This window comes from Benincasa hispida, chromosome 10 (assembly GCF_027475165.1).
Source record: "Benincasa hispida cultivar pf3 chromosome 10, pf3_genome.v1.1, whole genome shotgun sequence".
Taxonomy (NCBI): domain Eukaryota; kingdom Viridiplantae; phylum Streptophyta; class Magnoliopsida; order Cucurbitales; family Cucurbitaceae; genus Benincasa; species Benincasa hispida.
The window spans coordinates 56060765-56073113 of NC_143487.1; the positions used below are offsets into that span (position 1 = coordinate 56060765).

The 12349-nt window shown below is 37.7% G+C and overlaps 1 protein-coding gene and 1 long non-coding RNA gene across 4 annotated transcripts in view; both read left to right on the forward strand.

Moving 5' to 3' along the window:
- Positions 1–381: 381 nt before the first annotated feature.
- The window catches only part of MAP1D (methionine aminopeptidase 1D), a 36141-nt gene continuing 24173 nt past the window's right edge, over positions 382–12349 (forward strand). For 2 of the 3 annotated variants that reach the window (XM_039021340.2, XM_090306207.1), the window contains exons 1-6: positions 382–643; positions 971–1040; positions 1670–1898; positions 3057–3218; positions 3317–3358; positions 11723–11794. In XM_039021340.2, coding sequence (XP_038877268.2) covers positions 529–643; positions 971–1040; positions 1670–1898; positions 3057–3218; positions 3317–3358; positions 11723–11794 — 690 coding nt within the window. In that variant the 5' untranslated portion in view covers positions 382–528. The remainder of the gene's footprint in view (positions 644–970; positions 1041–1669; positions 1899–3056; positions 3219–3316; positions 3359–11722; positions 11795–12349) is intronic. The other variant, XM_090306208.1, reaches the window with a different exon arrangement.
- On the forward strand, positions 4779–6678 carry LOC150033478 (uncharacterized). The gene is made up of 2 exons (XR_016524083.1): positions 4779–6160; positions 6479–6678. It is a non-coding gene; the product is annotated as an uncharacterized LOC150033478 (long non-coding RNA).

Here is a 12349-nt window from a genome sequence, read left to right on the forward strand (position 1 = left end):
ATATGTCCGCATCTACTCCATCTCACATGTGTCAACTTAAAAAATATTGTTTTTATTTTGATTTTTAGACACACCTAAAAATGATAAAACCCACTGATTTAAATATTACTTTAGTTTCTATATTTTTTGTTTTTGTTCATTTTGGTCCATACGTTTTTAGATTCAATTTATTTTGGTTCTTAAATTTTTAAAAAGTTAGTATTTTAATTCTTTAAAAATGAAATAATATAGAAAGTGAAGAAATTAAGATGATCACTTTTTAAAGTATAAGGATTAAAATGAATATTTTAAAAATATAGAGAATTAAGATTAAAAATTGAGATATTAAAATAAATATTTTCGAAAGTATATCCATCAAAATGTATAAAAAAACCAAAGTCTAGGAAGGAAAGTAGTATTCAAAGCATAGATAAACCATGTTTCCCTAAATGTGATAGATGAGTTTTTTTAACCCAAAATATATATATTTTTAAAAAAGATGAATTATGTTTCAGTGTTTCAGTTGCTGAGGCTGGGAAGGAAGCGATAATGGTGGGAGCTTTGTATGGGGAATCAAAACTCTTCTCATCCTTTCTGGGAGTTGGTGCTAACCATTTCCTTCGCTCTGGGCTGCCTCTTCACCAACTCTTCGCCTATAATCCGGGTACTCTTTGCTTTTCTTTTATCAAAATCTCTCTCTTTATCTTGTTCTTTCTGAATACTTGTCTTCTCGCCCGACTGGTTAGCAACTCCTTACAATCCCGCTGTTTCCCGATCTTCTCCAGTGATAATTTGCTGTTATGCCATTGCAATCTGAATTCAACATCGAACTACTCAGTAATTACAGCGGTTTCTTGTGCTAATTTGTGCTAGTTTCCAAGTTGATGTGTTGTTATAAAACTACTTGCTGTTTTTTTTAGCTGCTTCTGTTTTTCACTTGAATGCAAAATCTAGGTAAAATGGAGGTAATCTGTATATACTTTTTTTTTAGGAGGGAAACATGTCTCAATGCAATTATCCAGGGCGTTTTCTGGTTTGACCAACCTCTTCTTCAGTAGAAGGTTCGAAGCTCGATAGTTTTGCTCTCGCTTTTTGAAGTTTAGGGTTATTGGAATTGGTATTTTGCACTTATACTACCCAGGATGTAAAATGTTCCTTAATTCTCATGGATATTCACATGACATTTAGTTTTATTCATCCGTGATTTGTGGACTTCAAATGGTATACTTTGATGAAAGTTCCAAGTTACACTTCACAGCGTGCTGTGCACATGGTAAAATTGATACTTGATAGTTATAAACATGTAAGTCATGTTCCCCTCAACACAGTTGACGGTCATATAGTTGACAGGGTTTAGGATGAGTATTCTTATTATCATTTTAGATGTCTTTGTATGTGCTTTGATACTTACTCAATGTGAATAGTGAACACGTGCACCCATGCAGTTGCGTATAATTATCTGTTATGGAATACATAGTTGTTTTGTTAGGCATCCTATTTAGATTTGGCCTTTGTGATATAGTTTCTGAAGGGGTCATAATACTTTTAGATATTTGACATCCAGTTGGAACTTTAGAACGAGCATGCTTAAGAATTGTATCCATTATTGTTTCTTTTAGCATATTTTAAGCACAAGGATATGTTGATTTTCAAAAAGTATTGAGTGAACCATTCTCATCGAAATTGATAGAAATGTGGACGAGATGCAAAATATGAAACGTAAACTTCTAAGACCTGGAAAAATTTCTCCTCGTCGACCTGTTCCAGACAATATACCAAGGCCTCCTTATGTCAAATCTAGGCAACCACCTGGAATTGCTAGTGGACCTGAGGTGCACGATGAGAAGGGCATAGAGTGTATGAGAGCTTCTGGGAGGCTTGCAGCCAAAGTTCTAGAATATGCAGGGACATTAGTAAAGGTATTTTTCTGCCTATTAAGGCTGGTCGCAGAGTAAATTACATGTTTCTATTTTCTCTACTTTCTTCTACAGTTCTACTTTCAAGTGAAACTCGTAACTCTCCGTGACTTATTGTCATTGCTTTATAGAAAAGAACGTATTAACATGAATTTACATAAAATTTGACCAGCAGAGAGTGCATTGGGACAAAAGGAATGCTAAAATCTAACAAAAGTCTGTTAAATAATGAATAATCTGTCCCAAATAGATTCCAAACCTCTGATCTCTGTACTTATTATTTTGAAATATGCTTTCTCCTTTTCAGCCAAGTGACCTAACAAAGAGCTGACATTACATCATTCCCAAAAAGTTCTCAATCTTTTACTTTTCTCCAAAAAAATTGCCCGTATAGATCAGTGGAATGAAACCACGTTCTTCCTTCATGTTTTATGTAATAAATTTTGACGTTGAATATTCCCAATAAGTGTGTGTGTGTGTATATATGTATATTAATTGGATAGTTGAAGTCAATAATGAAGTAAATTTCAAAAGAGGTATCCTTGATGCTCCATGTATCTCAATCATTTAAGGTGTGCTCTTTCTCAAAAAAGAGGAGAGTGTTTAGATCATCTGTTTTTTCATTGGCACTTTGATAATACACTGAATGTGCATGTGATGCCAGTTCCTGCATTTTCTGTGATGGAGCTCCTTGCTTAGATATCTGTGATTCCTTCAAATAGTGAGGCTAAGATCATAAGGTTGAATGCTACTCAAGCTATTTTTTTGGGATGTTTTGAGAATGGGTAATGGAGTTGTTTGTGAACATGCCATGGGTGAAATAATGAGGTTCGGAAGTGAGCGTATCTTAATTCTTCTCATTGTGCTTCTAACCATGAAGAAATCTTGTCATTTACTCATGTCTTTGTTTATATTGGTAAATTGAAGAGTATTTTTATGATCTCTCAACTTCTGATCAAATTTGACTCCTATCTGTACTACCTTGTCCAATTCCATTTTTTTCATTTACATGTTTCTTATCCAAGGAAAAACAATTTAAATGTTGCGATTCCTTTTGTTATTATGTTTAAACTACATGCAGTTTATCAGGTCATGTTGCATCCATTTATGAATCACCATTATATTTTATTGCAAAATTTTGATTCTCTCGTCTATTGGCAGCCAGGTATTATGACGGATGATATTGATAAGGCTGTTCATGAAATGATAATTGATAATGGAGCCTATCCATCACCTTTGGGTTATGGTGGCTTTCCAAAGAGTGTATGCACTTCAGTGAATGAATGCATTTGCCATGGGATACCAGATTCCCGAGTTCTTGAGGTCTTCTCTATGAATTCTTAGTAACATCTACAAATTTTATTGAAAAATCAATAGCTTGTTTTATGATGATGAATTGAGATGTCAGTTTTTTTCCCCAGGATGGAGATATTATCAATATAGATGTTACCGTCTATCTAAATGTAAGGATTTGCAACTCTGAACTTAATTTGTTTCAACAGATGCATATTTGAAGATTTAAATAATTTATACTGACCTTTATTTGACCGTGTGTACCTATTTCTTTCATTTTATACACTATGCATGAGAATTTAAAGTTATATAAGCTTATCTTTCTGTTTTCTTTCTACAACTTCTTTCAACACTTGAAAACATTGTGGGTGGAGGCAACAATATTCACATCACTCATCTTCAATTTATAGATATGACAGTCTTTTCTTCTCCTCTTTTAATGGCTTGAAGATCATAAATCTAATCTTTCTCATTGAAATCCAAACTAATATTTCTCATTGAAACCTTAAAAGCTACCTCCGATCTCAAAATTAACCTTTCAAAGTCTATGGGTGAATACTGCATACATGCATATGCATGTCCATGGGTCTCAAAATTAACCTTTAAAAACTACCTTCAAAATTAACCTTTCATAGTCTATGGTTGTTGAACGCTGCATATAAGGATATGTCCGTGGTGTTAAACATTCTACTTTTTTATTCCCTTTTGTTTTTGTTTTGTTTTTTTGAATTCTATGGTGTTAAACAGTTGGAACTATAAACCAGTTATTCTCCCTTTAATCTACCAGCGTCTCTTGGGGTGAATCTGAAAGTTCTTTCCTTTTAGAACATGATATTACAGAAAATTGAGCAAATTTATATTGAAGAATAATAATATTTTTAAAGAGAAGTGGGCCCAACCCTCTTCAGATTGAAAATATGTGGTTGTCTCATCCCTCTTTTAGCTCTTTACCTGTATGGGGGTGGTGAAGGTCCTAGGAAGATGGTAAAGTTATCGTTTTATGCATAAACTTCGTTGTTTGAAGGAATCACTTAAAATTTCTATTGAAATTAGGGTTTTGCACTCTAGGGGCATTTTTGTCTTTTTCATTGTACCCTAGGGTTTCCCTTTTCTCTATTTAAGCTAGTGGTCTATTGTATTTCTTTGTATCAGTTTTCTAATAAGAATTCCTTTATCCCGTGGTTTTTCTCCCTAATTAGGGTTTTCCACGTAAAATCTTGGTGTGCTATTTTTCTTTCCCTACTCTATTTTTCATCATAGTATCAAAGCATGGAGACAAAACCCTGGCCACCATTGAGGAAAATCCAACAGGAGAATCCCAAACCAATAACCCAGATATAACCAGTATTATCCAAAAAGCCATTGACAGGTACTTCCAATCTCTTCTTCCCCACTTTCGTGAAGACCAGCCACTGCCGCCCTACCAACCACCGGCCGATTCCTTTGCAGACGGAATGACCAGCCGCCAGACCCAGCAACCGACGACCAGCGACCCGGTGGCTACCCATCTGGTTCGGTCGCGCTCAGACGAAGACGACCAGTGACCGGCCGAACAAAGTCAAGATCTATCCGGTCGCTCTCAGACACAGTCAAACGACTTTGACCAGCCCCGATCTACGATGGCCAGCGCTGACCGGCCCAAATCTGTGATGCCCAGCGCTGACCAGTCCAGATCGATCGTGCCCAGCAGTTCCCGTTTGTTGCTGTTGCCGCCGGTCTTCTCCTCTCAGATTGGCGTCTCATCTCAGCCACTGCCGCACCAAAAGACAGATGGAAGAAGTGTTGGTGTTTTCCAGCCGAGTTTGAGCAACCGAATGGGGCAGTTTTCGCCGATCATGGATGAGTTTGGAGGGGGAGATTCTTCATCATACCACCAGGATGAAGGAAATATAATCCAAGATCAAATTACCCAGTTGCAGTTGCAGTTGCAGATTAAACGACAGAACGAGATGTTTCAGCAGTAGCTAGCTACTATTGGGGAAACCCTGGGATCGACATCCAAGATCCAACCAGATCTAAACCCATATCCTGAAAACTCAGTAACTTCGTTCCCTACTTACCCCTCAAATTTATGTTCTGGAGCTATAGGCAATTCTTCTAGCTTTATTATTGGAGAAAAGTTGAATGGTGATAATTACTTTTCTTGGTCCCAATCTATAAGGGTCGTCACAAATTTGGATACTTGACAAGTGAAATACCAAAACCAAGGATTGGTGATCCCTAAGAGCGAATGTGGAAAGGAGAGGATTCTTTGTTGAGATCGATTTTGATTGGAAGTATGGAACCTCAGGTTGGAAAACCTTTATTGTATGCAGCTACAACCCGTGATATTTTGGGAGGCAACCCAAAAACTCTATTCTAGGAGACAGAATGCCTCTCGTTTATATACCCTACGTAAGCAGGTCCATGAATGCAAATAGGGAACCATGGACATTACTGCTTACTTTAACAAGCTGTCTCTCTTGTGGCAAGAGATGGATTTGTGCCGTGAAATGATTTGGAACTGTCCTTGTGGAGGAGTGTTACATTATCAGTCTGAAGAAACAGATCACATGTATGACTTTCGTGCAAGACTCAACTCTAAATTTGATACAGTGCGAAGTCGTATATTGGGGACCAGACCTATACCATCCCTAATGGAAGTCTGTTCTGAAGTTCGCCTGGAGGAAGATAGGTCGAGGGCCATGAACAGTACACCTGTAACACCAACAGATTCCGCTGCTTTCAAAACGTCAGGTCCTATCCAAGATAAACAGAACAGTAAGCCGCCCCCAGTGTGTGAACATTGCAAAAACCCTGGCGCACAAAAGATCAGTGCTAGAAACTTCACGACTGACCGCCAAATGGTAAGAAACGACAGCCAAGCCGGGCTCTTGTAGGTGAATCTGTTACTGGAGATACTCAGCCTCAGAATCAGGAAACCACTCAGAGCACTACTACTACAGTGGGTGTAAGTGCAATCACCCATTCAGGTACTTTTCGCTCCTTTGGCCTTGTGTATAACTGGTAATAAACCATGGATATTAGACTCAGGAGCCACAGATCACTTAACTGACTCCTCTGATCAATTTTTGTCTTATCAACCTGGTGTTGGAAATGAAAGAATCAGAATTGCAGATAGGTAATTTGCCCCCGTTGCTGGAAAAGGACGGGTGTCACCCTTTGCAGGCTTAATCCTCCAAGATGTGTTGCATGTGCCAAAAGTGTCTTACAATTTGTTATCTATTAGTAAACTTACAAGAGATTTGAAGTGTCGTGTTATCTTCTCACCTGATGATGTTGTTTTTCAGGATCTGAGCTCGGGGATGACGATTGGCACTACCTGGCATGACAGGGGGCTCTATTTCCTCACTGAAGAAGCCTCCTTTAGGATATGTGATAGGACTAGTTTGTTTCCTTCCCATTTTTCTGTTTCTGAAACTGATTATATGTTATGGCATTATCGCCTAGGCCATCCTAATTTCCAATATATGAATTATTTGTTTCCTCATCTTTTTCGCAACGTTAATATTTCTAAATTGAAATGCGATGTGTGTGTCCAGGTCAAGCAGCCTTGTGTTTCTTTCTCTTCTCAACCTTATAAGCCCCCTACACCGTTTACTTTGTTCCATAACGATGTCTGGGTCCGTCACCAGTCACTACCATAACTGGGAAGCGTTGGTTTGTAGCCTTTATTGGCGATCATACTCGACTAACCTGGGTTTTCCTTCTGACAGATAAATCAGAAGGTACTTCAGTTTTCCAACAATTTTACAATTCTATAGAAACCCAGTTCAACTCCAAAATCGCTATTCTCCGGAGTGATAATGGTCGAGAGTACCTTAGTAACTCCTTACGCGAATTCCTAGTCTTCAAAGGTGTTGTCCATTAGAGTTCCTGTGCGTACACTCCTCAACAAAATGGAGTGGCCGAATGGAAAAACCGTCACCTTGTTGAAGTTGCCCGATCACTTATGTTGTCAACTTCCCTTCCTTCTTATTTGTGGGGTGATGCTATCTTGACAGCAGCCCATCTAATAAACCGCATGCCATCCCGGGTCCTAAAATTCCAAACCCCCTTAGATTTCTTCAAAGAGTCTTACCCAAACTCTAGACTTCTTTATGATGTACCCTTTCGTGTCTTTGGCTGTGTGATGTTCGTCCACACATGGATCTAACCGTACCAAGTTTACCCCTCGAGCACAAAAATGCATTTTTGTAGGGTACCCTCTACATCAGCGTGGGTACAAGTGTTATCATCCCCCCTTCCAGAAAATACTTTGTCTCTATGGATGTGTCATTCTTTGAAGATCATCCATTCTTTCCCAATGGTTCTCTTAAGGGGAGCATTCTAGTGAAGAAACTAATTGGGGTCCCAGTCTTTTGCCTTACCTGAACCTAAACCCATCCTTGATGTCAGTATCAGCACCAATGCACTTATCCTCCCAACCAAACAAGTCCCTTGGATCACATACTATAGGAAGAATCTCAGGAAGGAAGCCTGTTATCTCTCCGGCTCCAGTTCATGAGTCTGAACAGAGTTCAGTTCCAGGTACTAGTAGTCCTATCCCTGATCATGATAATAAATATGATAAAACTGATGCTTGTGTTGAAAATGTTGAGAGCAAAAGCAGGGAAGATAATGATAGCAAAGATGTGATTGAGGTCGATGATGGTGCAGAGACAAATGATTGTGTAACTCTTGAGAACATGGTAGAACCTTGAAAAGAAGCATCTCTTATTCCCGCTGAAAAAATTGTTGAAAGTGGGAAAATAACAGAACCGGAGGGTGAGTGCAGTATGTCAGAAGAAAGTAAAGACAAAGATGAATCTCTTGATCTTTCGATTGCCCTAAGGAAAGGTACTAGATCATGTACTAAATATCCGTTGCAGAGTTACTTGTCCTATAGTAATTTGTCTCCTGAGTTCAAGGCCCTCACTACAAACCTAGACACTGTGGTGATACCAAACAGTATACACACAACGTTGGAAAGTCCTGAATGGAAAGCCGCAGTTATGGAAGAAATGAGAGCTCTCGAGAAAAATCATTCGTGGGATCAAGTCAATCTTCCAAGTGGTCATAAAGCAGTCGGATGTAAATGGGTGTTCACAATAAAATATAGGCCCGATGGAACAGTTGACAGATACAAAACCAGATTAGTTGCCAGGGGTTTTACTCAGACTTTTGGGGTTGATTATTCCGAAACTTTTTCGCCGGTTGCAAAGCTAAACACAGTTCGGGTCCTCCTTTATGTTGCAGTTAATAAAGATTGGCCCCTTTACCAGCTTGATTGAAGAATGCCTTTCTTAACGGAGAATTGGAGGAAGAAGTCTATATGAGTCATCCCCCAGGATTCGAGAAACAGTTTAATCAACGAGTTTGCAGATTAAGAAAGTCCTTATCTGGGCTAAAACAGTCACCAAGTGCTTGGTTTGGCAGGTTTACTATATTTGTAAAGTCGCAAGGATATAAACAGGGTCATTCTGATCATACTCTGTTTACTAAAAGGTCAGTATTCGGGAAAATTGCAGTTTTGATTGTTTATGTTGATGACATTGTTATTTCAGGCAATGATACCTCAGAGATTGACCAATTGAAGGCAAAGATGGCTGAGGAATTCGAAATAAAGGACCTTGGAAAACTAAGATACTTCCTTGGAATAGAAGTAGCTCGATCGAAAGAAGGAATTTCAGTTTCTCAACGGAAGTATACTCTGGACTTGCTTAAGGAAACAGGTATGACGGGTTGCAAACCAGTTGATACCCCTATAGAAGCAAATGCAAAGTTAAGTAATATGAGTAAAGGTGTTTCAGTGAGCAAAGAAAGATATCAGCGACTTGTTGGGAAATTAATCTCTCTCTCATACTAGACCCGACATCTCTTATGCAGTAAGTATGGTAAGTCAGTTCATGCAGTCTCCATATGAAGAACACATGAGGGCAGTAAAGCGCATTTTGAGATATCTGAAAACCTCTCCAGGGAAAGGTTTGATGTTTAGGAAAACTAAAAGGCGATGCATCGAAGCTTACACCGATGTTGATTGGGCAGGATCTGTAGTAGACAAAAAATCAACATCAGGGTATTGTACCTTTGTGTGGGGCAACCTTGTTACATGGAGAAGCAAATAGCAAGGTGTCGTTGCCAGAAGTAGTGCCAAGGGCCATGAGTCTGGGAATCTGTAAAGAGATTTGGCTTGAAAAAGTTTTGGAAGACCTTGATCAAGAGCATACCGGTCCAATGAAACTCTATTGTGATAATAAAGCAGCCATAAGCATAGCAAATAACCCTGTTCAGATTTGGCTTGAATAAAGTGTTTGGAGCAAAGACCTTGATCAAGAGCATATGCCAGTTCATGTCTCCATATGAAACTCTATTGTGATAATAAAGCAGCCATAAGCATAGCAAATAACCCTGTTCAACATGACAGAACAAAGCATGTAGAGATTGATCGGCATTTTATCAAGGAAAGACTTGATAGTGGCAACATTTGTGTTCCTTATATTCCTTCCAATCAACAGATTGTAGATGTCCTAACAAAAGTAAGTTGTTTGACGCATGTGTGAGTAAGTTGGGTCTTATTGACATCTACGTCCCAACTTGAGGGGGAGTGTTGAAATTAGGGTTTTACACTCTAGGGGCATTTTTGTCTTTTTTATTGTATCCTAGGATTTCCCTTTTCTCTATTTAAGCTGGTGGTCTGTTTATTTCTTTGTATCAATTTTCTAATAAGAATTCCCTTTATCCCGAAACTGGATTTTTCTCCCTATACCCCTATAGAAGGCAAAGTTTAATCCACAGTAAATTAATCTTGGTGTGCTATTCTTTCTTTCCCTACTCTTATTTTTCAGGATCAATCAACATCAGGGTCCTTTGTGTGGGGCAACCTTGTTACATGGAGAAGCAAAAAGCAAGGTGTCGTTGCCAGAAGTAGCCATAAGGGCCATGAGTCTGGGAATCTGTAAAGAGATTTGGCTTGAAAAAGTTTTGGAAGACCTTGATCAAGAGCATACCGGTCCAATGAAACTCTATTGTGATAATAAAGCAGCCATAAGCATAGCAAATAACCCTGTTCAACATGACAGAACAAAGCATGTAGAGATTGATCGGCATTTTATCAAGGAAAGACTTGATAGTGGCAACATTTGTGTTCCTTATATTCCTTCCAATCAACAGATTGCAGATGTTCTAACAAAAGCAAGTTGTTTGACGCATGTGTGAGCAAGTTGGGTCTTATTGACATCTACGCCCCAACTTGAGGGGGAGTGTTGAAATTAGGGTTTTACACTCTAGGGGCATTTTTGTCTTTTTCATTGTATCCTAGGGTTTCCCTTTTCTCTATTTAAGCTGGTGGTCTATTTATTTCTTTGTATCAGTTTTCTAATAAGAATTCCTTTATCCCGTGGTTTTTCTCCCTAATTAGGGTTTTCCACGTAAAATCTTGGTGTGCTATTTTTCTTTCCCTACTCTTATTTTTCATCAATTTCGAATTGTGAAGTTTCTAGAGACTTGAAGATCAAAAAACAGGTGTTTAACTAGCATTAACATGCTGGATAAACTGGAAGAGGTTGATTCCCTAAGTTTTGAGCTGAGGGAGGAAATGTTGTCTCTGAAACTTGAGTTTGAAGAGGTGATTAAAAGTGACTATTAGGTGGAAGCAAATGGCTAAGTTTAAATGGGCCAAAGAAGGTGACAACAACTCATTACCTTCCATACATCATACATGCCATCTTTAGAATTTTGTGAGATTCAATTGGTAATTTGTAATTTCATTACCATGTATAGTGTGGTGTGAATATTTTTTTTTCTTACAAAGTAAACGGACTACAACCCAATTTATACACTCCAAAGTGACCGCAAAAATGTGATTCAAACTCGATGGTGGCTATATACCTAGGACGTTAAAATTCTATGAGCTGTTTGACATTCGTAGATTAGACACTTGTTCATGAGATTAGCCGAGGTGCTTGTAAACTAGCTTGGACACATTGTTATGAAAAACTGTAATCATAGTGGGCTGAGAAAAAAAGGGCAGGAAAAAAAAAAGGAAATAAAGTCTTAAAAGGAATAGAGCTATATAAGAAACTATCTATACATATGAGCCTAATAAAAAGGTTCTTATATAAAGCGTTAAAATTTGTGTCCTGGGCCATTGTTTAGAAACACATTAAATGAATAACTCCAACATATTCATGCCCATGAATTAGTCTCTTATCTTTCTGGTTTTCATTCTTGAAGATTGTGGGTCATATGTAGGGCTTGAGCATCTAAATAAATAACCGTACTGCTGGGATTTCAATGCTATCTTGATGATCAATAGCTCATAATGATTATATATGTTAGTTTAATGGGTGGCCATTGTAAAGTGTCTCATAAGCTGTTATTCGTACACTTTATTATCACATATTAGATAGACATTCATATGTCAACCTCATCTAGAAAGGTGGGAAAGTAATCAAAGCATTAATCTTTTTTTTTTTTTCCTTTTCTGTTATTCAAGAAAATAAAAATTTGTAGCTATTAAAGCTATTTATGCTATCTGCAATTATAATCTGTAGGGGTACCATGGTGATACTTCAGCAACTTTCTTTTGTGGAGATGTTGATGACGAAGCTAAAAAACTTGTCCGGGTAGCTTTTTCTTTCTTCTTTTGTTAATGGGTAGCTTTTTGCTTTTTGTTTTTTGTTCTTTTTTTTTCTGTTTTGTTGTTTTTTTTTTTTTTTTTATGAGAAACAAATTTCATTGATTTTAAACATAGCCATGTTGTTCTTGATGTCTTTTAACACGTAAATACTTATATATATTTTTGTTAATATTTCAAAGAAATTGGTTTTCTACTAGGACCTATCTTGAACTTCATATATATATATATATATATATATTATAAGAACACCTGCTTTCATTGAGAAAAAAAATGAATGAATATAAGGGCATATAAAAAAAGACAAGCCTAGCAAAACACCCCATCTAAAGGAAGCTGTTTTGTATCTAGAACTTTATATTTTTGTTGGGCGTAAATTCTTGGAGGATAGGTCCTTGTAGAAAACCATATGATAGATCAAAGCCCTGCAATGTTATTTTCTCCCCATTTAATATTGATTTTCACTTGTTGGGTCTTCTACATAATTCAAGCATACAAATGAGGGAGAATGTTAGATGATATAGTATTAAATTTACCTTCACCC